This window comes from Limulus polyphemus, unplaced genomic scaffold (assembly GCF_000517525.1).
Source record: "Limulus polyphemus unplaced genomic scaffold, Limulus_polyphemus-2.1.2 Scaffold1248, whole genome shotgun sequence".
Taxonomy (NCBI): Eukaryota; Metazoa; Arthropoda; class Merostomata; order Xiphosura; family Limulidae; genus Limulus; species Limulus polyphemus.
Window position 1 is genome coordinate 115,500 of NW_013666858.1, and position 25,051 is coordinate 140,550.

General features: G+C 32.7%; 1 protein-coding gene across 1 annotated transcript; it reads left to right on the forward strand.

Annotated features, from left to right (window-relative positions):
• The first annotated feature begins 418 nt into the window (after positions 1–418).
• LOC106462782 lies at positions 419–23,698 on the forward strand. Its single transcript, XM_013922744.2, has 6 exons — positions 419–793; positions 6,826–6,960; positions 7,313–7,528; positions 8,044–8,264; positions 17,349–17,559; positions 19,559–23,698. The coding sequence occupies exons 1-6, from the start codon at positions 490–492 to the stop codon at positions 20,392–20,394; spliced, it is 1,923 nt and encodes a 640-aa protein (XP_013778198.1). The 5' UTR covers positions 419–489; the 3' UTR covers positions 20,395–23,698.
• Positions 23,699–25,051: the final 1,353 nt, after the last annotated feature.

Sequence of the window (25,051 nt, forward strand, 5' to 3'; positions counted from 1 at the left end):
TATTGTATTATCAAACAATTTCATATACTAGCCCTGAAGAAGCCACAAAGGCGAAACATCGTTTCAAATAAATGTTCTCTTATAATTATATGGAATGTAAGCAGTAAAGGTAGTTTTTTCAAACTTTATTATCAGAATACGTAAATCCCTCCAGTATGAACTACAAATTTTGGTGTTATAAGGTCAATTATTTCAAGATTTATTACATAACTGCTACACGTTCCGGACATGATACAATTACGAACATGAGTGCCTATATTCCAAGAAAACGCAATTATCAGTCGTTTAACCAATGAGAAAAGCCTAAACTTTGAAATGTAGGAGCTTCTTGTAAGGCAGTTAAATCACGTGACCCCTGACGAATGGTAAGAAACAACCAATCATTCGTCAAAGAATTATGCTGACGTCAAGCCTTTGGAACTGGAAATCGGGTGCCACGACAGTATTTGTTATGATCGCTGGTTTTTTATACTGATTTTTTTAAAGAAAATGGCACCAACAATTGGAGTAAATTTACGAGTTACTGGCCATTGTAATCAGGGTGGGAGAAAGTATATGGAAGATGCATTTGTTGTGGCGTATCAACAAACTGAGGATGAAAAGGACCTCGAGTATGGTTATTTCGGAATCTTTGATGGACACGGAGGGCGCGAAGCTGCTCTTTATGCTAAAGAACATCTTATGAATCATATCGTAAATCAAAAGAACTTTTGGTCAGATAACGATGAATTAGTGTTGAAAGCAATCAAAGACGGGTTTCTTACCACACATTTTGATATGTGGAAGGAAGTTGGTAAGTGTTTACGAAAGTAGTTTCCTAAGCCTACTCATTGTTTCGACTTCTTTAGGTGTAGGTAATACTTACTTCTAGCCGTTGCTTTGGGAACGACGGAATCTAATTTTTTTTAAATCCCATCACGCAATGCGTGTCTTATTTTGTTTTGTTTTTTCGTCTTGATGTATAATTTTTTCAAACCACGTATTTCAACATTGTATTACGTTTTCTCTTATTGTAATTGATATGTTTTTAAACATTAAAAATCTTTATTACATAAAACATTATTATTTAAACATTTACGTTAGGCGTACTCTTTTTTTTTTTATTGCCTTATTTTACTAAATCAATGATACTGATAATTAAAAGTTTTATTTAGTTCTCAGTTTTGATCTTCCAACTTCCAGGACAAGTTATACTATCAGTATTTCCCTAATAACATAAGCTCTGTGACAAACAATTATTTAAGTTTTAAACATTTCTAATACCAAACTCACCATAAATATAATTATAAATATTAAAGTTCTAGGATCTATTATCACTCTTGGTAAATTAGGATACCAGTAAATAGATATTACTTTAAATGGTATGAGTGAAGTTGTTTAATGAATTCTGAGGGATAATGGTAAGTTATCATAGCAATATTTAACAGTTTCAGGAAGGTCTCTCTTGTTATTGCATAAAAGTCATCAATTGAGATTTTTTTATGTCCAAGTTCTTCAGAGTTGTAGATACGATGATAAATCATAAACTTGAAGCAGTAAAGGTACTGGGTCCGTTTTGGTGGGTAGGAATTGAAATTGGATCATGATTTAAATGTTATTGAGGCTACTCTTTGAGATAAGCCTCAAGGGTTTTAATTTGACTATGTCACTCAAATGTCATTTGAAATGAATTGAGTGCTTCTACCTTTAATTTAAAGAAAATCAAATAAGATTCCTGATCTCAGATCCTTAAAAACTTTGCAAAAATTATAAATAACTTGTTTGAAAGATGAGGAACTTGGTAAAAGACCTTTTGTTCTAATTCTAGTTATTGCTATAATCTGTTTGTATAAATTACAAGTTTTAGAGGATTTTTCTTTTCTTAAGAATGTGGTTGTATGTTGTTTGGAAGTACTGTATCAGTTTTAATCTCATCACAGACAGGGAACTGATCAACCAGAAAAGGCTTAAGTATTTGCACCTGTTTTTGTATACACAGAAAAATACTGATGAATGAATTTGAATGTTCAAAATTTGTTAGTGATTTGGATAAGTCTTTTTTAAGAAGTATTTCTGATTTCTGGAACCAGTAAGGTTAGTAATAGTAAATTAGAAATTATAATTATTACTTTAAACTTTAAAACCCTTAATCAGATTTGTGCATATGCAGTATTATTTTATTATTAGTATAGTAAGAAGGTTATTTAGTTTGATTGTGTTTTATGTAGTTTGTTTCAATTTGTTGGATAGGTACAAAGATCTAAGAATGTTTTAGTTATGTTGGCATTTGATTTGAATTGGTTTGATATCAGAGATAGTCTTTATAAACTAAGTGACCTTAGGACAGTCACTTTTTGTTTTTCTGTCATCCCATTCTCTCTTTTAAACTTGTGGTTTCAGTAGGCTAAATTAATCTGTACATAAAAATGCTATAGCGCTTACCATTAATTGTGTATAATAATATATATTTCTTCTGTTGCTTTTGATTACTGTAGTATATCTATTAATAAAGAAACCTTTAGATATGTTCAGTGCATCATCAATGAGATATAAACTTTTCTTACTGTCTTGATAATAGAGTTAGCACAAAGGATCACATATAAAGTGTAATACACTCTTCTTACTGGATACTTGATGAACACTAAAAATTTCAGCAAAAATTAACAACCATCTTTACATCAAAATTAGTAGTTTCAGAATCAATCTAATGATTTCAATTTAGTTTGTGTTACAGAATCTAAAGCATTTAGAATTGTGCTTATATAATGAGAGAAAGAGAATATTTTAGTCAAGCCTTTTTTTTTTTGCAACCACCTTCACACAAAGGAAAGCTTTATTATAGTCATCTATTGCCTTCGATATTGTTTCCTATGGAAATTTCACCAAAATAGTTTTTAAGACCAACATCTTCAGGTTTCAGACATTTTCATTTCTGGACATAAGAAAATTTGAGGTAATGAATTTAGAATGTAACCGCATTGTATGTTTATAGTTCTTGAAACCTGTATGATACCATCACATGTGGATTAGACTTAGAAAAAATGATAAGAATCATACATTTGTGAAAAAATCTTGCAGTTTATTAATTTCAATAGGGTCAGTTGTTTTATTATTAACTATATAACTGCATATCCCAAGTATAGTTTATCTGAGCATGGTGAGGACTCCTAACATGTTTATACGAACATAAATAGTTGCTAGTTAAATGACTCTCACTCGGTCATTTAGGTAAGTGTATCTAATATATGCCACCATTCACCAAAAATTAGTATACTGAAGAGAAATAAAATGATGTTTAAATTCAACTGACACAATTTGATAATGTACAAATTTTTTGTATCAACAATGATTAAGTTAATTTTTAGTACAAGGATGAATGATAAAATTTGACAAATGTTAAGTAGACCATGAGATGTTCAAACATTACCATTACAGATTGCAATGGAAAAAATGTGTAAATATTACATATAAAATTTTATTTCAGGTATTCACTAATGAGACAAATTTTGCACTTTTGTTTATGGCGATTTGACGGTGGCTAAGATATACAGTAATGTATTTATTGTATTTAAATAAATTCGTTATGAGATAAGATAACAGAATGATGCCCAGTTTTAAAAACAGTAAGCTATGAAAAAAAAAACTTAAATAATGAATGTGGTTAGATGTTATTTGGCACTTCAGTGTTAGTTTTAATCTCATTACAATGGTGTTTATTCATGTAAATTTTTAACTGTATTGTTAGAAATATTAATGCAAAACCATCATTTTGCACAACATTTTATATTATGCTGTATGTAAAATATTAACTTTTTGAATTACAACTGATGTAAATAATCTTCATTATTTTTAAGTACTTTAAAAGTAATTGGTCTGTTAGTAATTTACAGAAATAGTGGATGGTCGGTTTGCTCCAGAATACAAAATGGTGTGTCCTTTGATTAAAGTTGAATTAAAATATTACTTTTTACATTTCACTAACAAATTAGTGTGTGTATGTGTGTATATATTTGCCTAAATATTCAAAGTTGTCGTTATTTGGAAGAAGAAAAATATATAAAAATCCAAGTAATACTATTTTATTTTATGAGTTAAGTTGCATATAGAAGCTTGATGTATTATTAATTTTTTTATTTATTTTTTACTTATTAGTTATTAAAATAACAAGTTTGTTTGCCCTTTCAATATAATATAACAAGTTTATTTGCATTGGTATCAGGCAGGCAGTAGCACTGCCTATGTATGTATGCTTGGATTGTTCATGGATATGGTATTTTAAATATCTCCTCAATAGGTCATCAAAACTTAACAATACTATACAGTGTTTCCTTTATAACAATATCCGTGTAATGACTGAGTCACAAGTTCTGGGAAATATTGTAAATGTCATAGCAAAAAGGTTCAATTTCTTGTTCTTCTTTCTTCTGGTTCTTTTTTATGACAACTCAAAAACCAAAACAGTGGTGTCAACCAATTTCACTAGTGTGACATAGTTTCAAATGGAATATCTACTTCTATAAGTATTATTAATTAATAGTGATTTAAAAAAATATATAATTCTAGTGTAATCAATATTATCATTACTCCTTGAAGTTAGCTTTCTTACAGAAATTTGTTGTACCTTCAAAAAGCTTAAACACAGGGTGAAACAGGAATTACTAGCCAATAATAGATAATCAATAAATATTGCAGTTGGAACCTCATTGTATTTAGAACTTGGTTGTAAATACAACCTTCCTATCACTGCATAAAAAAATATGGTGAAGAAAAAAAGCTTTTGAAGAAAGGAAGTAAATGTCCAGATGGCTAATATCAGTCCTTCAAAAACAAGATAGTAGGGATGATATTTGCATAATCCCTATATAATAGCACAGGAAAGAATTAACATACAGCAATATATATATATATATATATATAACTGTTCAGTTTAGTTTAATTTATCCTACTTTTGTCTTTTAACATTCTATTACATTGTGTGCTTATGCTATTACGTAGAGATGATCCAAATGCCATCCTTACTATCTTGTTTGCATTGTTTTGGAAAGATTAATATTATCCATCCCTACATTTATTTCCTTTTTTGAAAAATTTTTTCTTTACTTGTATAAGAAATATCTCCCCTGATCTCATAATTAGTATAACTGTAGGTCTATATAACATAAAATTCAAGAACAATAAAGGACTGTCCCATCCACTAAATTAAATTGTAAGATAAGAATAAAAAAAATCAGTGCCAACCCTAATTATTAAAATATTTATCAAGCCTTCTCTAAAATTTACTGTATCCACCACTGAAAGAAACCCACCCTGTTAGAAAAAATAATTTGTCTTGAGAAAAGAAATATAAGTGGTGATCTTGTTAAGTTTATAAAGTTGTGTTAGAGACTGGTAGAATGAAGCTCTTTGTGTACATTCTGAAGACAAGGAACATCAGAACCCAACTTTAAGATTTTCAAATAACAAATATAGTTAAAACTGCATTGGTGACAAAAATAAAATTAACTAATAGGTTCAACAATCTCCAAGTTTTTTTATATATTTTTATTTACAGAAAGATGACGTTTGGAGCTGCCGCTCTTCGTCAGATTGAACAGTTTATAAGAATACACCTATCATATATCACTTGTGGTAACATACCACCAGACCAAGAAGAAGATCAAAGATATTAAGCTAAACAATTACACATGACTTACTGAAGGCCCTACCACTAAATCTCTTTTCAAGGACCCACCCATTATTTCTTACAGACATGACAAAAACCTGAAAGAAATCCTGGTGCACAGTAACCTTAAAAACAGAATGATACTCTAGACACTCATACATGTAAATGATATAGGTGTGTCACCTGCCTACATATAAACAGCACGACACATATATGAGAAAAGAACACAACTTTCCACATTAGACAGTTCTTTACATGTACCACTGAATGTATCATTTACTGTATAATTTGCAAAAGATGCAATAGTTTATACACCTATAGGCATACATTTCATCATCAACAACCATACAATTGAGGACTTTTCAATTCTTGGACTTATTAGTGCTCCAACAGACATTCACAAGAGAGAATGACTGGAAAGGAGATTAATCTACAATCTGGGGACCCTACAACCATCTGGTTTAAATTAATGCTTTTCTTTCCTGTAGATTTCTATTTTCCAATTTTTTTTTCAATTGCTATCTGTTTTATCTTTTCATAGTTTGTAATTTTTATCTAATAAACGTAATTTTGTTTAGAATTTTTACACTCAACATTCAAAATACTACTCACACAAATTCTTTGAATTCTGTACATGCACATTTGTTGTAAACTGTACGACCTGATGAAGAGCGCTAGCTTGAAACATCATCCTTCTTTAAATAAAAATATAAAAAACTTGGTGGTTGTTCAACCTATTATTTAAGTTTGATTATTAACTTATAGAGTGAGTTACCATTACCAGTAATGAAGGAGCTCAAGAGGGAATCAATGAACCTCTGAAAAATAAAGGTTGAATTTAAAATGTTTACTTTTCTTTTCTTCAGGTGTGAGTGTGCAATGACAGCCTTGAAAATACCAGATGGTGCATTGTTTTCTAGAGGCAATTAGTGGTATTTCCTTACTGATTATATGACAGACCCATTAATCTATTAGTACAGTCTTCCTCAAATCATCATACATGTTCCCCTTTACAAGCAAAGACAAAAATGGCAACCCAAGAGTTGATGGTTTAATTGCTGCTCATGGGTTATTAAATTACCTAGCTATGTTGCTGTATGTATGTTGTATTATTAGTCAACATTGCAAATTAACGGTAATAAACTATAGCTTCATGTTAGTTATGTAAAATTTGTTTCCTTAAGATAAATGGCCAAGAACATTTTCTGGACTGCCGAGTACTTCAGGGACAACTGCAAGTGTAGCCTTCATCAGACATGGAAAAATGTACGTTGGTCATGTAGGCGACTCAAAAATTGTTCTGGGATGCCAAAACAAAGGTAATTTTTGTTTAAAATGGTTTCACAGAGAAAAAAGTTAGTCACAAGATAAATTCTTATTGTATGGAAATACAATAGATGTTTATGATAAGCCCATGAGTCTTGAGTTTATTAAAGTCAAATTTTAGGTCACAAAAGTTTTGCTTTAGTCTGAAGAAAATAAAAATTTTTGTTAGTAAGTTTCTCATGTTTTACTTAAAGCCTAAGTTTTTGATAAGTTTCTTTAAATATTTTGTTGAAATAAATGTTAATCATGTATTTCTTTTTTAAAGTTAATTAATTTTGTACATATTTAATATTCTTTTGGCATAGACAAGAGTTCATGATTGTATACTTACTCATGATTGTTTAGACTCAGATGCTTGGGTTGCTCAGCCTCTTACTAAAGATCACAAGCCAGAATCCCCTTCAGAAAGGGAGCGTATCCACAGCGTGGGAGGTTCTGTGATGAATAAAGCAGGTGTAGACAGGGTCGTGTGGAAGAGACCTCGTATTGGTCACAAAGGACCAGTTCGACGAAGCACACATTTTGATCGTATTCCTTTCCTGGCTGTTGCCAGGTCACTTGGTACAATGTTTGGATATGTTTTTTGTTCTATTTTTTTCTGTATGTCATATGCTAATAGTGGCTGTGTTTTAATGTATTAGTATGTATGGATCAAATATTGAACAAGATTAACAGGTTGTTATCATTGTGGACAAGATTTATATTGTAGAGTATGTGGCTTTTAGGATTTAGGTAGCCATATACAGTACATATGATTATAAGCTGGTCTTATCCTATGTATTGCTAAAGGTAAGTCCACAAGTTATTGCTTGTGTCTTTAACTTGTAACAACCAAAAACACTTCTGTTTTTCATTAAGATTGTTGCTTTAGCTAAGGTTTTCTTTTGTAAACTCAGTATGATGAGAATTATCAAAATAATTTCTAGCAGTGTGAAAGAAACAACTTAAATATTTGTACTTATGATATTGTAATATTATTGAGATGTTAACTCAATTGTTTTGTAGTGACTTCATACTTAGATTTATTAATTTCCTTGTTATAGCTGTACAAGTAAAATAATTGTTTTCTTTTTCAGGTGATTTATGGAGCTACAATTACTTCCAAGGAGAATTTGTGGTAAGTCCAGAACCGGATGTAGCCATGGTTACCCTGGACCCAAAGCGAGATCGTTGTATAGTTCTAGCATCAGATGGGTTGTGGAATATGATGACTCCTCAGGATGCTGTGAGAATTGTTCAAGAAGCTGAACATGAAAATGAGCAGCTTATTCTAGAAGCTGGGCAAACATTTTTAATGGTTAGTGAAATGGCAAAATGTGTGTATAAGTCATTGCTACACACATCTTTTTGAGTGGTTGGGTTGAAATATCACTCTTTTAATCTTGTATTACATATTACTAGCATCAGAAACTGTTAGCAGAGTAGGTTGATTTTTTTATTTCAGAAATGGTGACTTCTTTTTATAAAGTAATTGGCATCATAAATTATATAGTGACAATTTGAGTGTAGATTGAGTTTTATTGAAAGTTTTCATGTTTGCTAGGTTTCTTTTGTCTTCTCCAAGTCAAAATGTTTCTTTCCATCATTTTTATGAAAGCCCTTTGGTGTCCACAATCGCTGTCAGAAAATTACTTTATCCCAGTAATTTGCTGGACAAAACTAAGTTCATTACAGATATGATTAGTCAAAAATGAAACTGTACTATATCTAACTATAGTGTCAGCTTTAAGTCTTTCAGCATGGATGGATGTGATTACCATCAGTTCAACTAAGGAAGGACATTTACACAACAAAAATACACTAACTCTGTGTGTTCGTCACAAAAACTGATAAGATTTTGTTAATGTTTATAAGTATCTTGTGCGCAAAGAATGACATTATTTTAATTACATTTTTGTAATAAAAACGTTATTTATCTATAGTAATTATTTGCACTCAAACTGTGAATAGTTCGAGTGCAAGATGATTTTCATTTTAAGTATTTAAATATTTTTCTTTATCTTGTAGTTTTCATATTTCATTTACATAACCTCTACAACCTCCTAAATGAATATCAAGATTTTTTTAAGATAAATGTTATAAGTTGTTTTCATTTTTTCTACCATGTCACTAACTCTAGCTATTATCTTCAATATACAATGCAATGAAATGATTAACTCTCTTGACACAGACTCATTCGAATTGACCAACCATGTGATCACTTTGTATTCATTTAAAGTCACTATAGTTTTGACACTACTAACTTTTAATATAATATTTAGTTTAATATAATAACAAATTTGGCAGACTTTCTATAAACATTACAAATCTTTTACATACAAAAAATCTGATTTTTTAGTGAAGTATTTTTAACCCCCTCTGCCCAGGGCATCATTTACTGCACATGTCACGAGGTTTTAGTGGCTTACATTAAACAAAATTTTAAACTAATTTTTGTTTATGTTATACCAATTAGTATGGAATAAAATCACAGCTAATAATCCATATCTTATTAGTATATAAGTTTTAAATTCTTAATTTTATAAAGCAATATCTAAATAAATTCTGAATTTCCTCTAGTGTGAGAAAAGGGACACATTTTCTATAGGCATCCAATCTTCTCTATTTATTCACCACCCCTTCAATAAGTACAAAATTTAAAGTACATTACTCTCGGAAAAACCATAATTTTTATATATTTTAATCTTGTTTGGTTACAGAGCCATCAAATAGAAAATCAGACCCCTCTTGTCACATCCTCTCTTTCAGGATTTATTAATAGTTCTCTCTTATGTTTAATTCTGTATTATCTATAACCAATAGAACGCCAATGTTTTCATCCATCAAATGACGTATTATATTACTCTGTGTTCTGAACAGAGTATTATCAATTTCTCTTTTAGTACAAGCTTTATTCCCATGGGAAAGATAATGACTAGCTTGGTTGAAATTGTAACGGCATAGTTAGAAAGCCAGAAAAATTGTGATTGTTAGAGGAAATTGCCTGCTTTTTGTATGTTATTATTTTATGTTCTTTGGTGCATTATTTAATTAAAAAAAATTATTTAGTGCATTACTGCCATTAGTATAAAAAAAAAGTAGGGTTAAGTGTCATCGACAGTTGACAGCAAAAAAAAAGAAGACAATTTGATGATGATATTATGGTTTTGAGTGTTTCTGACAATGAAGATGCTGTTGCTACTATACAAAAAGATTTGGTGATTTGGGAAAAATTAATAGCATATGGCTGTTAATTACAGTAAATGCTAGATAATTTATGTGAGTTATCCTAATTTGAATTATAAGTATAATTTGATGGGAATAACATTAACTATGTTAAGGAAAAAAATAATTTTGGTTGTTTGGTTGATCAGTCTTTTAAACCTTTCACTACAGGAATCCCTTTAGACCCCTTTCTGTGAAAGTCACCGAGTTACATTCAAAATTTAATTAAACAACTTTACTATCAAGGTATGCAAGAAAATTTTATCCAAGTTTTCATTCCTTGATTTCAAAAGAAACCTTTAAAAAAATACCTGATCACCAGTTTTCTTGTCATATGACCCTGAGTTATGAAAAATCTCACATTTTGCAGCCTCTGCATTTAATGGAGTAAACAACAGTCTGTACATTTATATCTTTACATTAAGTATGTTTACTTGCCCTATTGACACTACTAATTCAAAGTATTATGGTTAGATCCATTAAGCAATAATAAATTTTGTCAACTCCTGATGGGTGCCACACTCACCATCCATACTTTGCTTTGAGGTGTACAAACCACATGTATATAATAATTAGAATAGCCTCATTTTACACTGTAATCCAACAGTGGTTATTTTGAAATTCACACCAAGTTGTCATACAGTAGATGTAACTGCTTGTAGTATTGTCGGCTGCTTTGGTCATGATAGCACTTCAGTTGTTTCTTACCTAAATATGTTATAGTTAGAGAGACAATTAAATTATATTTAGGTTTTGCTTTTATATTTTAGTTAATTGTGCATTATTTGTGTTTTAAAATTTATATTTGCAAGGTTTAATGATTTTTATGAAATAGCTAAAGCTTTTCCTCACTCCTAATTTGTTATATTACCATAAGAGTAGAAAATTCTTGCCCAAGGCTAAATAAAGTATGTCTGCTGATCATATTCTCTATCACTCACTGGCAGTCATTGATGTATAAATAATACAAATAAATAAATAATCAACAGTGAAGAATAGGAAAGGAAAATAAGTGTAAAGATAAAGATGTAAAATTCCAATACAGTCTTACCCCTCTCACACAAACCTATCTCGATCTTCTTTCTCCCCTCTAAGGTAGAGAAGTTCATTTTTACCCATTCTCAGTACCTTGTTCATTTGGGAGTTTTCTTCAATTCCCACCTTAGTCAGGCCCAACTTTCATCTCTTCATCTTTGGGATATTGAGCACATAGTCCACAAGGCACTTACTCCATATTCTATCCCAGTTTGAGAGGTTCTCTCTCTCTTGGAAATGTGGGCTTACTTGGAAGCTCTCATTCCCATGGGTCAAGCTCACATGTGTTCTATTCAGTGGACACTCCTCAATCTCCAGACATTGCCCCACTTCCTCCTGAATGTGCTGTGCCTTCCCATACCCTTCCTGAGGTTCCGTTCGGCCTTCCACATTTTTTTTTGGTCTATATCTATTGTGTATATGATGTTTTATCCCTTGCTCCTATATCTTATGACCCTCATCCTGCATTCCAACCCTATTTGGTTTTTCCCCCATCCCCCAACAATCGGGTTCATGCTGAACACTTCACTTCTCAGTTGGATGATGACGTTAGTATGCCTCATCCCCAAAGGCTTCAGATCAATCTGCCCTGGTATATCATAGGGCTAACTGTCCATGTCTCGACCAAAAGCTGTTGGGTTCAGTTTTACCCATTTGGGGTGTGGGGTCCGAATTTCCTGTTACTCTCACCCATGCCCAATTTTCCTACCTCCATCTTACCCTCACAACTCTTTTGCATTACCTTTCCACAATCCATCTCTTGTCTGAAACTCTTACAGAAATTCTGAGGAATTTTCTGAGGACATCCTCTACCTCCTTCTCTCCACAATGGCTTGTTTGTCATCTTTGGCTCTGGCTTTACAAACGTGGTTTATCTGCTGTTGGGGTCTTTTAGGTTGTGATGCTGTTTTATCTAGAACCCATTTACTTGCTCCTTATATCCAGGATTTGTATATGGCTCCATTTTTAAGACATTTTATCTCTGATATGGTCCCTGAGTCCTTGGTGTCTCGGGTGGCATCTGTCCAGCAACAATCTAACCTTTCTCATCTGGTAGCCCATTTATCTCAGTCAAAGCAAAATGTGGCACCAGTTCTGGTCTCCTGTCCTTCCCCTTCCCAACCCTTACCTGTCCCTCCTTCTCGCTTGGCCATAGCTCGTTCTTTTTCTCGATGATGCACAATATCCTGCCAACAGTTCCGGTGACTACCTGATAGGTTCGGGCCCAGTAGGAGCTTCACATGTAGCCTTCGCTTATTGGGCCTTCAGTTGGGCCCAACCTTCTCATCTATGCACACATGCACTCCCTTCTGTGAGCTTTGCACAATCAATGGAACCTTACTCAGGATCCCTTCTATCCACCCCTACCACTTCCTCCTTCCCTTGTAGATGCTCTCCTTTGATGGTTGGACAAGACTCGCACATCAGCAGGTGTTCTACTTCTTCCTCCTTGTCTGGATTTACATCTATTAACAGATGCATCCCTTCAGGGCTGGGGTGCATGGGTTGATCACCATGAGGCTTCTGGTCATTGGTCTGTTGATGAAAGGTCTTTACATATCAAAATCCTGGAGCTCCTAGCCATTCGTTGAACTTTAGATCACTTTCTTCCCATTGCCAGACATTATCTGATAATGATCCATTCCGACAATTCAACATTGGTAGCTTATATCAATCACCCAGGTGGTACACGGTCAAGATCCCTCTGTTTTCATACATTGGCTCAATCCATTCGTTCTTCCACATTGGAAGTGTATTAGCGAAAGTGAAAGGTCTTTCATGCATGGGCCCAGGCTTGGGGATTTCTTGCTGCTCGTCCTACTCTTGCTGGTTTCTCCGAGTTTCTCACGTGGCTTTTCAACCTGGGGTATTCCTTGATTTCAGGAATATCGGGAAGTTTTATCCCATTACCATGTTAATCTGTTCCTTCCGGATTCATCGACCTCCTTGGCATCCTGCTCTTCCGGGTTGAGTTATTTATGTAGTCATCCATTCCCTTACTTTAACTCCATTCAAACCTATTTCGTCATGTTCTTTGTTTCACCTACCCCTTCCGATGTATTTCTTTCTCCTTTTGGCCTGTGGGCGTCAGTGGTCTGACTTATTCATCATCAGAGTTACACGCACAGTTTACTTCAATACCTATCTTCTCCTTTATCGGAATCATTCCTTCCTTCCCAATACCTTGGTGGCTTTTGAGGGTAACTCCTCTTTTTTGCCTATTTCCCTTCTATTTTTCATCTCTACCCATGTCCCAATATGATAGACTTCTATCTCTTGTTTGTGCCCTTCATTGTTATATTGCCCACACAGCTTCCTTCCATGATTCCTGTTCCCTGACTATTCCTTGGCAACCCTCTTTGTCCAGAGATCTCTCCCCTTTTACCCTCACCAGTTGGGTTCGTGGTTTGATCCACATGGATTATTCCTCCTTTTCCCCTTCCCACCATACTTTTTTCTGTGTTACCCGACACCTCACCTTTTCCCTCATTTCTCAACTTCGTTGGCCTTTGGAGGAAATCCTACATGTGGACCAACCCTAACATGCTCATCTCCCATTCTTTACATCATACCACGGTTTCGGCTTCCTCAGGTTTTTGCCTTCCACCTGTGGTTGTACTTCAGACTTCGGTGTGACACTGACACTGGGTAAATCTTTATTAACACTTTTTTTTTCTTTCAGGAACCCATTCTTTATACCCTCATTACATGGATCCCACACTGTGGCAAGTGATGCTTGACCAGGTATTCTTTAACTCTAAATTTGCACTGTATGCCATGTTGACTAGTGCTTTCCTTTCCATGACTTTGCATGCTCACTTGTAGGTCAATAATCTTGTGATATTTGCTTCATAACTTCACCTTTCCTGGACTATACCACCCACAGACTTCATGGATAAAGCAGAAGGGGATAGCTGCCCATCTCTGCCATGCCTCAATTGAATAAATTGGTATGGTCTGCTTTTCAAAATAGGGTTTCATGATCACCCATTGCTCTGTCTCAGGTGCCGATGTGCCTCCGGACTCTCCAATGCATTGTCAGTCCGTCTTTTTTATGGGAGTTCTTACCACTTACCAGCCAGTTTCAAGCTGCTAGGGTGGTCGACCATGTATGCACCCTATAACCATTCAGTTCAGAGTAGGGCAGTGGTGTTCTGCTGGTGTAGATGATGTAATATCCTCTGATTTGTGATTAAACATACAACAGAGTGAGACGTCAAAATGCAGTTCACTTCTTCGATTAGGAGCCCTCATGTAGAGGGTTAGTATCCCGCAGATTAGTTTTGGATTTCGAGTGAACCAATCAACATAACTCTTCTCACAGGTTTCGGGTTGTCTATCTTCTTACCTCAATTTCCTCCTTCTGTGTTGTGGGATTGTTCTGGTTCTATCCTTGGCTCTCCCTTTTTCTCTCTTTGTAACATTGATGTTATTTCCCTTTGAATGGTCCCATGCAATCAACTTCCTTTTGATATCGGATGTCAAATTCATGGATCTATAGCTTAGAGCTAATCCTGTGTAATACCCAGGAATCGGAGTGGTTCTCAGTTCCCTAGTTTTGGGGTTTCAGGTGAAGGCGGTATGATCTTCATGTCTGATTGGTTGTCGGTAACTCGCAAGGAAGTTTTGGATGTAGTTGACTTGCCGAGTACAGTCTGCGCCACAGCCACTCTACATCATGGGATGCATCCTCATTTACCCGCTTTTCTTATTGTGGGATTGACTTACTGTATCTTTCTCTAGTTAGGATCACTTTCCTACTGCATTTTCTCCCACTCGAGTGTGCTCGTCTCATTTTCCACCCTGATTTCTTACACATTCCGCGTATGGGTGAAGAATATACCTGGATCAGAAGTGGTACAGTTCCCCTCTTTGGATCTGACTCTCTCATCTACAGAGGTATCCTTCAGTTGCTTTCGGGGGGTATGTCTGTTCTTCCCTCACACTGGTCTCTCCTCCTAATCAATGTGGGATTCTAGCTAATGTTGTGAGAAGAGGGAAGTTCCGTATCAAAAGTTACAATTTTCCTGTACTGAAAATGTGTTAGTGATAGATACTTCCATCTGAACACACTTCTCACCTTTCTTCCCCACTCCCCGTGGTTTTGTCATCTGCCAAACTTCAAAGTGATATTGCAGTAGAGGCTCATAGAGGTAGTCACATGCATCATGTGAGTCTACTATTCTCCTATTGGTGGAGCAGTGACACATGATGATTTGCATGAGAGACACATTGGAATCATTTGATTCTAATAGGGGGTGCGGAAGGCATGCATAATATTGAGAACATTTTCAGTATAGGAAAATTATAACTTTCCACACATGGTTTTCTCAACCTCTTGAAGATGGGAATTGACCAAGTTTATTTCTGTTCTCCCAAATATCTGAGAGAAACAATTTTTTTAGACCCAAATACACTTTGGTTAGTCAGCCTGATAAATTACAGTGATAAATTTATAGAGTAATTTATAATTTTTTGTTATTTCAAAATGCATATAAACCCTAAAAAAGTTATTTTGTTTTACATCCTCCATGTGCAAAATTTGGCAAGGCTTAGCATGCCAGATATGGCAAGCCAGTACAAACTTCTTTGTAATTGTAAGTAAAATATATCATTGTTTTCTATATTTATTTATTTACTTTTCTATGTTTTAAGAAAAATAAGTGAAATTTAAGAACTTATTTGTAAATAGATATGTAATGTATTATAACTGAAATGTGACTGTATTTTGCAAAATACTGATCCACTAGAACAAAGCCAAGACAGGTCACTTTGTAAAGGCCAGTTTTATACTGTTGTTTATGATAACCTGAGTGCATGTGCACCACATCATTGCAACATCTGTAATGTTAGACAGACAGAGCTGAAAGACCAATAAAATAAAAGTAAAAAATATATATAAATATATAATATTATGAGATTTAAGCTATTTAAACTAAACATTTGTGGTTTCATCTTATAATTTGTAGTCATTGTAGAACGAAAAAGGCTTAATGGTAATTAAGAGGTTGGTCAAATCGGCGAAACCCATACTGAGATACAATTGCAAAAATATATAAAAAAATTTCTGAAAAAACATTTGATAATTATCTGAAGATTATAAAATTCTACATGTGAAATTTGACAATTTACTGATGCAGAAAATAATTTTAATCTTAACATCAAAATTTATTTTCATGTTGGATAATCAACATTTGAAAAGAAGAAATGCATGAGCACATTATTACTTAAAAATCTTAAAACTTAATTTTAAAAAATCTGATATGTACGAAAGCCTTATAATGTTTACTAATAATCTTCAACATTTATTGAAGATATACACACTGTATTAAGCACAAAATGATTACAAGGTTAGTCCCTGGGACTGAGCCCGTGGTGGCAAAGTTAATGTAACGTTTAAATATATATTACCTTTTGTGTGGAAATATCCTGAACATATAGCAAGTATGTCTTTGTACTATCCAGATAATTTGGTACATTATGACATCTTTAATCTATTACATTTCATATTACAAGTTCTATCAATAATGTTAGGATTAAATCCTCCCTCAGAGACAAAACACTTTAAAAGAATTCAACTCCAACATCAAACCTCTGTGATAGGTCCCCATATTTAAACTCCTAAAAATTAGTTTTTTCTGTACTGATATTCCTGAATTTTGATTCAGTAGTTCCACTATAAAGTGAACCCTGTTGATATGGAGAGGATTAAATTAGACATTTAAGTTTAAGGGTTTACTGTTTTAAAATTAAAAATATTGGTGATTTTTGCATGAGAATAATAATTTCCATATCAATTAAAGCATTTCTACTGCCATGCATAATTTTGTTGGTATAAAATCTTTGGATGCTTAACATCTTTGCTTTTTCTTTACTTGTCATATTGAATATGAAGGAAAATGCATAAAATAATACTTTTTTGTAGATTTTATTGTAAGTATTGTTAAAAAAAACAGCTTTTCTGTATCTTAATGAAACCATTGAAAGTTATATAAAAGGTGGTAGTTTTAGAATTTGATACTTAAGAAAATATGCAGCTTTTTTTTTAATACCCCTGTCTTTTACATGCAGTTTGTTTTTATAAATGAGCTTTTTTCTGGAGTTGCAAGGATTGAAATTTAGATTATTACCTAATACATAGGGTAAACCTGTTAGTAACCCATCTAAACTGCTGGTGGATAGAGCTTTGACCCGATGGTATAGCTTGAAAATGCGTGCTGATAATACAAGTGTAATCACAGTTATGTTGGACCCCCCAGGCCCTCCTAAGAGTGAAGTGCTACTTCGTCAACGCATGATGCAGAGGTTAAGACCTCGTGAAGAACAAACAGAAATTATTCCAGATAGTACTAGTAAGTTTTTAACTAGATCGGGTTTTAAGTTAATTGTATTTCTAAGATATTTCAGAAGCCCAAAATTCTTTACAATATTTTGTTAGAAGCAAATACAAAATTTAAGTTTTACCTATTTCTCATATATTTGTTGCCTAGCACTACTTAGTCAGATTTAATGCTCAGGTAGGTGCAGTTTGGAAACATAATATATTATTACTTTATAGATGCGGATATTATGCCGTTCTTAGATAAAGATATTCCAGTATGGTATTACAATTAAACTTACCAGTGACATTTACAGTAAAATTGAAATCTGTATGAAATAACTTGTGTGTGTGTGTGTTGTGCATTCGGCACCAAAAATGTCATAAGTAATTTTAGTAAGATAATCTTGTAGTTATTTTAACCTTACTGAAAAAAATCTTTTCACTGGTATGTCAATGGATCAAGTAAAGACTATGACTTCCTTTCTGTAGAACATTTTCTTTTAAGTAAATGTTATTTCATAGTTGATACTACATTAAATAATCATCAGTTATCACCAAAAAAATTGATTTTCTTTACGTAATTGTAATAATACTCATTTCATAAAAATTATGGTTAAGACAAATATAAACTTTTTTTTTATTAACATAGTGCTTAAAATGTTCTGAAACATTTGTGCTTTTGATCGTGTTAATAGATACGAAGATGTAGTTAATGATATGAATTATGCATTACTCCTTAAGTGATGCATTAGTGACATTTTCAAAAAAGTACCATCATCATTTGTTTGAGTATAATATTTACCATATATCAAATGATTTTGGTTTAGCTTCGTTCTTTCCTCAGAGGTATAATTTTTCCTTCTTGCATTCCCCTGCAATCCATTCAACAGTTTTCTGTGTAAAAATGTGATATTAAATAGAAAACATGCAGTGGGAATACACACAACTTACCAGTCTTAACCTCCATTCACTAGTCTCATATGTTACAGAAAGAAGAATAAACATAAGTAAGAAGCATCTTGCTTTCCTAACTTATTTCTCTTTTTCTTACTTATTTTATGTTTATTCTTTTTTTTTAACATGTGAGAATAGCAAATAGAGGTTAAGACTGGTAAGTGGTGTATACCCACCACAACATGGGTCCTACTTCTGCACTCATCTCCAAAACCCAGGGCTCATCTTATATCCCATATTATAATCTGTGCCTTGGTGATCTTTTTAATATAAGCAGCATTTTAGTTGTAGTTGTTAAGACTTGTTTTGATAATTAAAATGTTTTTAACAGGTGTGTGTGTGTGTGTATTTACCTATTCAAAGTGTAACTGATAAAAATATTTAGCTGTAAAGTCTAATCCAATTCAATAAACCGATTATGTGTGTTTTTAATCAACTGGTAAATGTATCATATCTACTATGCCCTGTACTTCAGTGTAAAAGCATTTCTCACATAGTCCTGAGTATGTCCACATATTTTTAGTTTGTAAGTAGAGAGTAATAAAAACTTACTTTAGGGCTTGCTTTTGAACAATGTCCCATTTTAAATGTTTTAATTTTATGGTGGGTATATGTGAAAGTTTTCTAGCAGTTACTTCTTTAGAACATCTTTCTCGCTCTTATATAAAATGTTTGTGCTAGTTGGACAAGCAAAAGTTCTGAAGAAATATTAAACTTTAGCTAATTTAATTACCTATATGACCTCAGTTTAATATCATTTGTCACTAATGGTACTGCTATTGAGTAAAAAATTAGTGTATACCTGTATATTGTAACAATTAATCTTGCATTAAGGCTTTACACTGAACTACGAAAGTGACAATCAGTAGAGTTCTTCAGTTGTCAGAAAAACGTTTGGATACCACTTTGGAGTCCTTTTTTTTTTACCTTGTTGATTTATTTGATATTGTAATCTATATTTTTGACATACATTAAGTGGCTTAGTTCAGTACAGTTATATTGTTACACATTGATATTTGTATTTTTTTATTCTATATGCAAAAATTTTTGTAATTTCAAAATTAAACTTATTTCAGCTCCTACAGAAAATGAGGCAGTTGACATAAAGGTCAAGAAACCTTCAGAGTCAAGTTCATTCAAAGAGTTTGAAAGTTCAGATTCTGCTCAAGAATACAAATTACCATGTCTCCCAAGACCTGTTGTCCTTTCACCCAAGAAGGTTGTTGTTGTGAAGCGTACAGAATCTGATGCTACAGAAAATGATACTGATTCGTATATAAAGCCAAATGCTGGGTGGCCATCTCATTCTTTTGGTAGGACAAGCCCCAATCATGATTGCTGTAAGATTGGTTGTTCTTGTCATTTACTCAATTCTGTTGCAAAGCATGTCAACCCATCAGCGAATGAAGCTCGTCCTCCTGGCAGCTCTTTAAGCAACATATTGAAAATTGTGGATAAAAAAATTAAAACCTTTTCTAGTAAAGAGGAAAACTTCAAGAATCTCCCAGAGTATATGTATGAGAAATCATGCAAATCTTTACCAGAAAAGCCATCTAACTCTTCTGACACAGTAGAAAACAGCATAACTGTATGTAATTTTCACGCAGAAAAAAAAATTGACACAAGTCCTAACACAGACAGTGCAGTTAAATTGTTGATGGACACACATCGAAAGCCTGTTGAACAACAAGAAAGCCACGTAGATACTGCACATTGTAGACCAGTTTTCACACCCATTCTTAGTATGAAAAGGAAGATGTCTGCTGAAGAAAGCTCTAGTTTTATACCTTTGAAACACCTCAGAGCAAATACATGGACAGGACAGCCTCTTTCTAGCTGTAAGATGATAAACAGAAATGTATACCTGCATTCCACAAGAACACGTTTGCGCATTCGCAAAGTAAAGGTATGAAGAGTCAATAACAGGGAAGTTCCCATCTCTTGTACCTAGTTGCCTTGTATTACTACATATAGATGAATATTTCATTGTTATTTTAATTTTCGTATACAAACAGTGCATCAAAGATGGTTTATTTTTGAAAAACATACCAAATTTTTCTTAAACAGAATTATTGATTGCAGTGAATTATAAATATTTCAATATCAGCCTGCAAAACAAAATATTTAAAGAATTTTCTTTCTCTGAATTACTTTTGACACATGGTATTTTGTAAATAGAATGGTTTTAGTCAGAATGTAAAAAAGTGCAAGACGTTGAAAATATTTTAAGGAGAACTGTGTCTTTGTGATTGACTATTTATTTAAAATTTTTATTGATTCAGTTGGAAAATTACTTGAGACAAAATTCAGCTCAGTCATGTAGGCTGTTTTATAGATTTTGTATTTTTACAGTTAGTACACATTAAGGATGATGTCAGGTTCAAGAAGTCTTAATATAAAATGATAAAAACCATATAACTCAGGTTGAATGGTTTCTATCATTTTATGTTAAGACATGTATATACAGTCGAACCCCGACTTACTCAGGGAATATGTTCCTGAAAAACTCCCTGTAAGTTGAAACCGTGTAACTCGAGGCATTAAGTCCATGAAGAATTTCATCAAATAACTCCACATTATGATCTTCAGTGTCAGTTCTAGTAACAATGCTTGAGCTGGAAGTACTTGGCTGTTGATTGTCCTCCCCATGGTTGACATTTCTATCTTTTCCTTTACTTTATATTTAGCTTGTGATGAGTGCTAACATTTTTTCTGTAACTTCAAAACTTTGGCAACAAATTCCATTATTGTACATGTCTGTTCTCACACACAAAATTGGCTCAGTAGAACTTGGTCTAAGCTGGTTTCTTGCCTTTGTCTTAACATTTGTTAGATGTGAAAAAACTTGTTCAGCAAATACAATATTAAGAGGAATACAGTAGGAGTTCAAAGCAATGGTTGCTAACTCTTTATAACATTTTTCTCCAACTGCATTTTCATAATTCAACACAAAAGCTCAAAACTCAACTGGATTTGATGGAATTTGTGAGCCAGGAAATTACTATCGCCAATTAGTTTTCATAGAGATACATTCATATTGATTAGCCACTTTCATTATATCAAGTTTTTCTTCTTTAGCTAACTGTTCATGGGGAAGATCTCTGAATTGTGGCTTAATTTGGCTAAAGGAAACACTAGGATTAAAATATTTCATATATTCCATTTTCATTGTTGTCTTATCAATCTGGTTTATTGCCTCGAGTAAAAAGTCATGGCAGCATTGCTGAATGACTAGTTTTATATCACTGCTTATTTTGTTACATTTCAAGTGATGTTCAAATTTATCTCTAAGTTTACCATCACTTAATGACCAGAGCAATTTTCTCTGATGAAAATCTTTGTACACTTTGTGGAGTAAAAAGTTTCTTAGTTCTTCGAGATCCTGAAATACCTTGCTGAGATCAGGATTTGATGCCTGGTATGCAGCATTGAGTGATTCAAAATTTTAAATCATTGGACAAACAAAGGTAAGATAAAGTTTATTAACTTCATCAAGGAGCATTTTCGAAAGGCATGCATCATAGTTTCTCTCACGAATTGAGCAGAAGTAGGCTTTAAGTTCTTCCCATTGTTCTAAGTTTATTCACGTGCATTTTCCACGCACAAGCCATTGAGTTTTACTTGGTGTAACAAACTTGTCAAAGTGTTCATTTCCATTGTTCATTGTTTGTATTCCTCTCGATGCAAAGAACTTAAACTGAACCATTGAGAAACTTCAGAAATCAGGTAATTTAAGTTGGAAGACAAAACTTTAAATGCTTTTTCACAGTACAATGCTAAACTGTGACAATTACATTTCACAAATTTAATGTTAGGATTCACATCCCTAAAAAACCTTGAAAAAACTAAACTAAAATCGTCACTGACATTGTTTGCACCATCAGTACCTAAACCAATGCAACTTATATCAATATTATTCAAACTTAAAAAAGTCTCTAATAACACTGAATAGACTTTATCCTGTTGTAGATATGACAGGAATCATACCTAGGAAAGAAGTTTGTACTTTTTGCAGTTTCTTAGAAAAGTATCTTACACACAAATACAAAAGCTTTTTAACACTCACATTTTAAGATTCAGCAATTAACACTGAATATATTTTGTCTTTTACATCATTTATTAGCTCTTCAAATAATGACAATGAAACATTTCTTATTAGGCACATACACTTTGAATAATGCAGTTGAACATTTTCAAGAATGCTTCCTTTACAGTAACATGCTATTTATTCTGTTTGGTGATTTATTGATAGAACACTACAGTGACAAGCTGTTGAAACACTATACTTTATTTCAAATTCTTTGAGTTCCCTTCTTGGGTTAACAGTGCTTCTCTTGTAAGTGTCGGTTAGTTTTCCTGTATTGGTAAATGCATTAACATTCTTTCTGTGCTTTACTGTTTTCTCATGCTCTTCAATTTCCATATATTGGACAGAATGCACTTACATCATTTACGAAAACAAGCATTGTTATTCCGAGAAAGCCACTCAAATTGCTGTTACTATTCCTTATTGTAATTTTTAATTGCATTAAAAGTATTTTCCACTTACCCATCTTGTTGAAAGGTAGCTTTTTCAGATCACTAAAAACTGTTACTAAATAATATTTAGCATGTGAATATTACAAACTACGATGACACCAATGAAGGTACTGCACTCGTGAGGCAGAGGCGGCTAGTCTCGACCAATCATAAGATGAGACCTTTGTAGTAACATGTTTGTATGTGATATAAACTTGAATGAGCTGCAACATAATGTTTAAAACACATTCAAGCCCATAACTTTTCTTAATTCAAAGGAGCCTAAAAAGGACAATTCTAGACTGTTCTTTTTATTTCAAAAATTATTGGACAAGTGAGTCTCAAATGGGACAGGCTTTGCAACCCAACATTGGTCACATTATATAAAGCACATACACTGGAATCAGTATAACTCGAACCCGTGTAACTGGGGTCCAACTGTATTAATGTACTATGTACATCATGTAGGGTTTTTGTTTGTTTTTTCTCACTTACAACAAATTTCTATTACTATAGTTATTTTAGTAAAATCTAAGACACAAATTTTGTTAAGGTAATTTCTTTTTAATTAGTTATAATTTATCAGTCTGCATTTTAGTTCCATACAATCAACAAGACTGTTGTAAATATATATATATGGAGAATTGTGTATTATCTTTAAATCTTGGGAGCAATAAAATACTTCATCAGAAGCTGCAGTATTCAAGGTATTTTAGTTTCGCCTACAGAAACTTCAAACTTTATTATCCAGATGTGGAAATTTTTTTTACCTTGAATATTTAAGAATATAGAATATGAAAATATACCAGCTTATTATTTGGGGTTAACTTAAGACATTTGAAAGGACAGATTCTTTTTTTTTCATTTTGTTCAATAAAATTGAGTCAAGTATATGAAACACATCTCAAATAATTTTTCACGTTAAAACTATTTGATTTCCAAGTATTAAAAAAACATTTAACACTCTTATCCTCTCTTTCATATACTCAAATCTACAGTAGTTTAAATAAGGAAATTATAAAATTATTAATAAATTAATGCCCTATTATCAATTCAGTCTGTAAACTAGAAGATTTTTTTTTTTTAAGTTATCAAAGTATTTTCATTATTTTGATGTTCTTAGCAGATATTTCAATAAAATACTTATGTTACCCTACAACCTAATGTTTATCTAACCCAGTATTGAAAGTCATATTGAAGCTCAAATCTTTTTTTTTTCTTTTTTGCATATTAAATGAAATAGAAACATTTGTGGTGGTTCTTGTTACAATATTTAAAAAAACCAGGTAAGTATATTTTGTTGCAGTATTTTAGAAGTGTCTTCTTTTATTTTATGATTCATTCAATATAAAGTAATTACAATAAATATGCAGTTCAGTTTACAGTGACTTTGATGTTATGTATGTTTTCATAATTTAAATTGCATCGTATATTGACCATAAAAAGAGCTTGTGGTTAATTTGAAATCCTGCTTACATTTGAGACAATAACCCTCAAATTACAGATTTGTTTATGTACCATTAATTACTGGCGAGATCCACATATTGCACCATACTGAGTAAGTTTATGATGTAATAATAGTTTTTGTGTAAAATGTAGTATTTTCAGTTAAACTGAGGAAATTAAGTAAGTCAACTATATAATGAGAGCTTGGGCAAGATTTATTGCAAAATAATACAGAGTTTCTGCTTTGAAAAAAAAAACTACAGGAAAATAAGAAGGTAAAAAATTTTTGATGTGCCTGCATACCACACTTTTTATCCCCCATTTGTTTCAGGCTTTCTTTAAGCCAACATTAATCCTTAAACTTTAAAACCAATCAGATATATGGATTCATGATCAATAAGTACTCTAACATTCTCTTATTCCTATAAATCACTTAACACACACAACTGAAGTATGTAACAAAGAAATATTACACTAGAAAATTCATTAATAGAGATACAGCTCAGTAGTTAATTAATTAAATACAATTTCACATTATGGAACATGATACCCTTTAACACAGATTCAAAGATAATTGTATGTGAAAAACAAATTCATTAATCATA

Excerpts from the sequence above, each read along its gene's own strand:
- LOC106462782 (XM_013922744.2), top strand. The coding sequence starts at position 490 with ATGGCACCAACAATTGGAGTAAATTTACGAGTTACTGGCCATTGTAAT. Across the intron at positions 7,529-8,043 it reads GGCTGTTGCCAGGTCACTTG|GTGATTTATGGAGCTACAAT; the intron begins GTACAATGTTTG and ends TTTCTTTTTCAG. Across the intron at positions 17,560-19,558 it reads AATTATTCCAGATAGTACTA|CTCCTACAGAAAATGAGGCA; the intron begins GTAAGTTTTTAA and ends AACTTATTTCAG.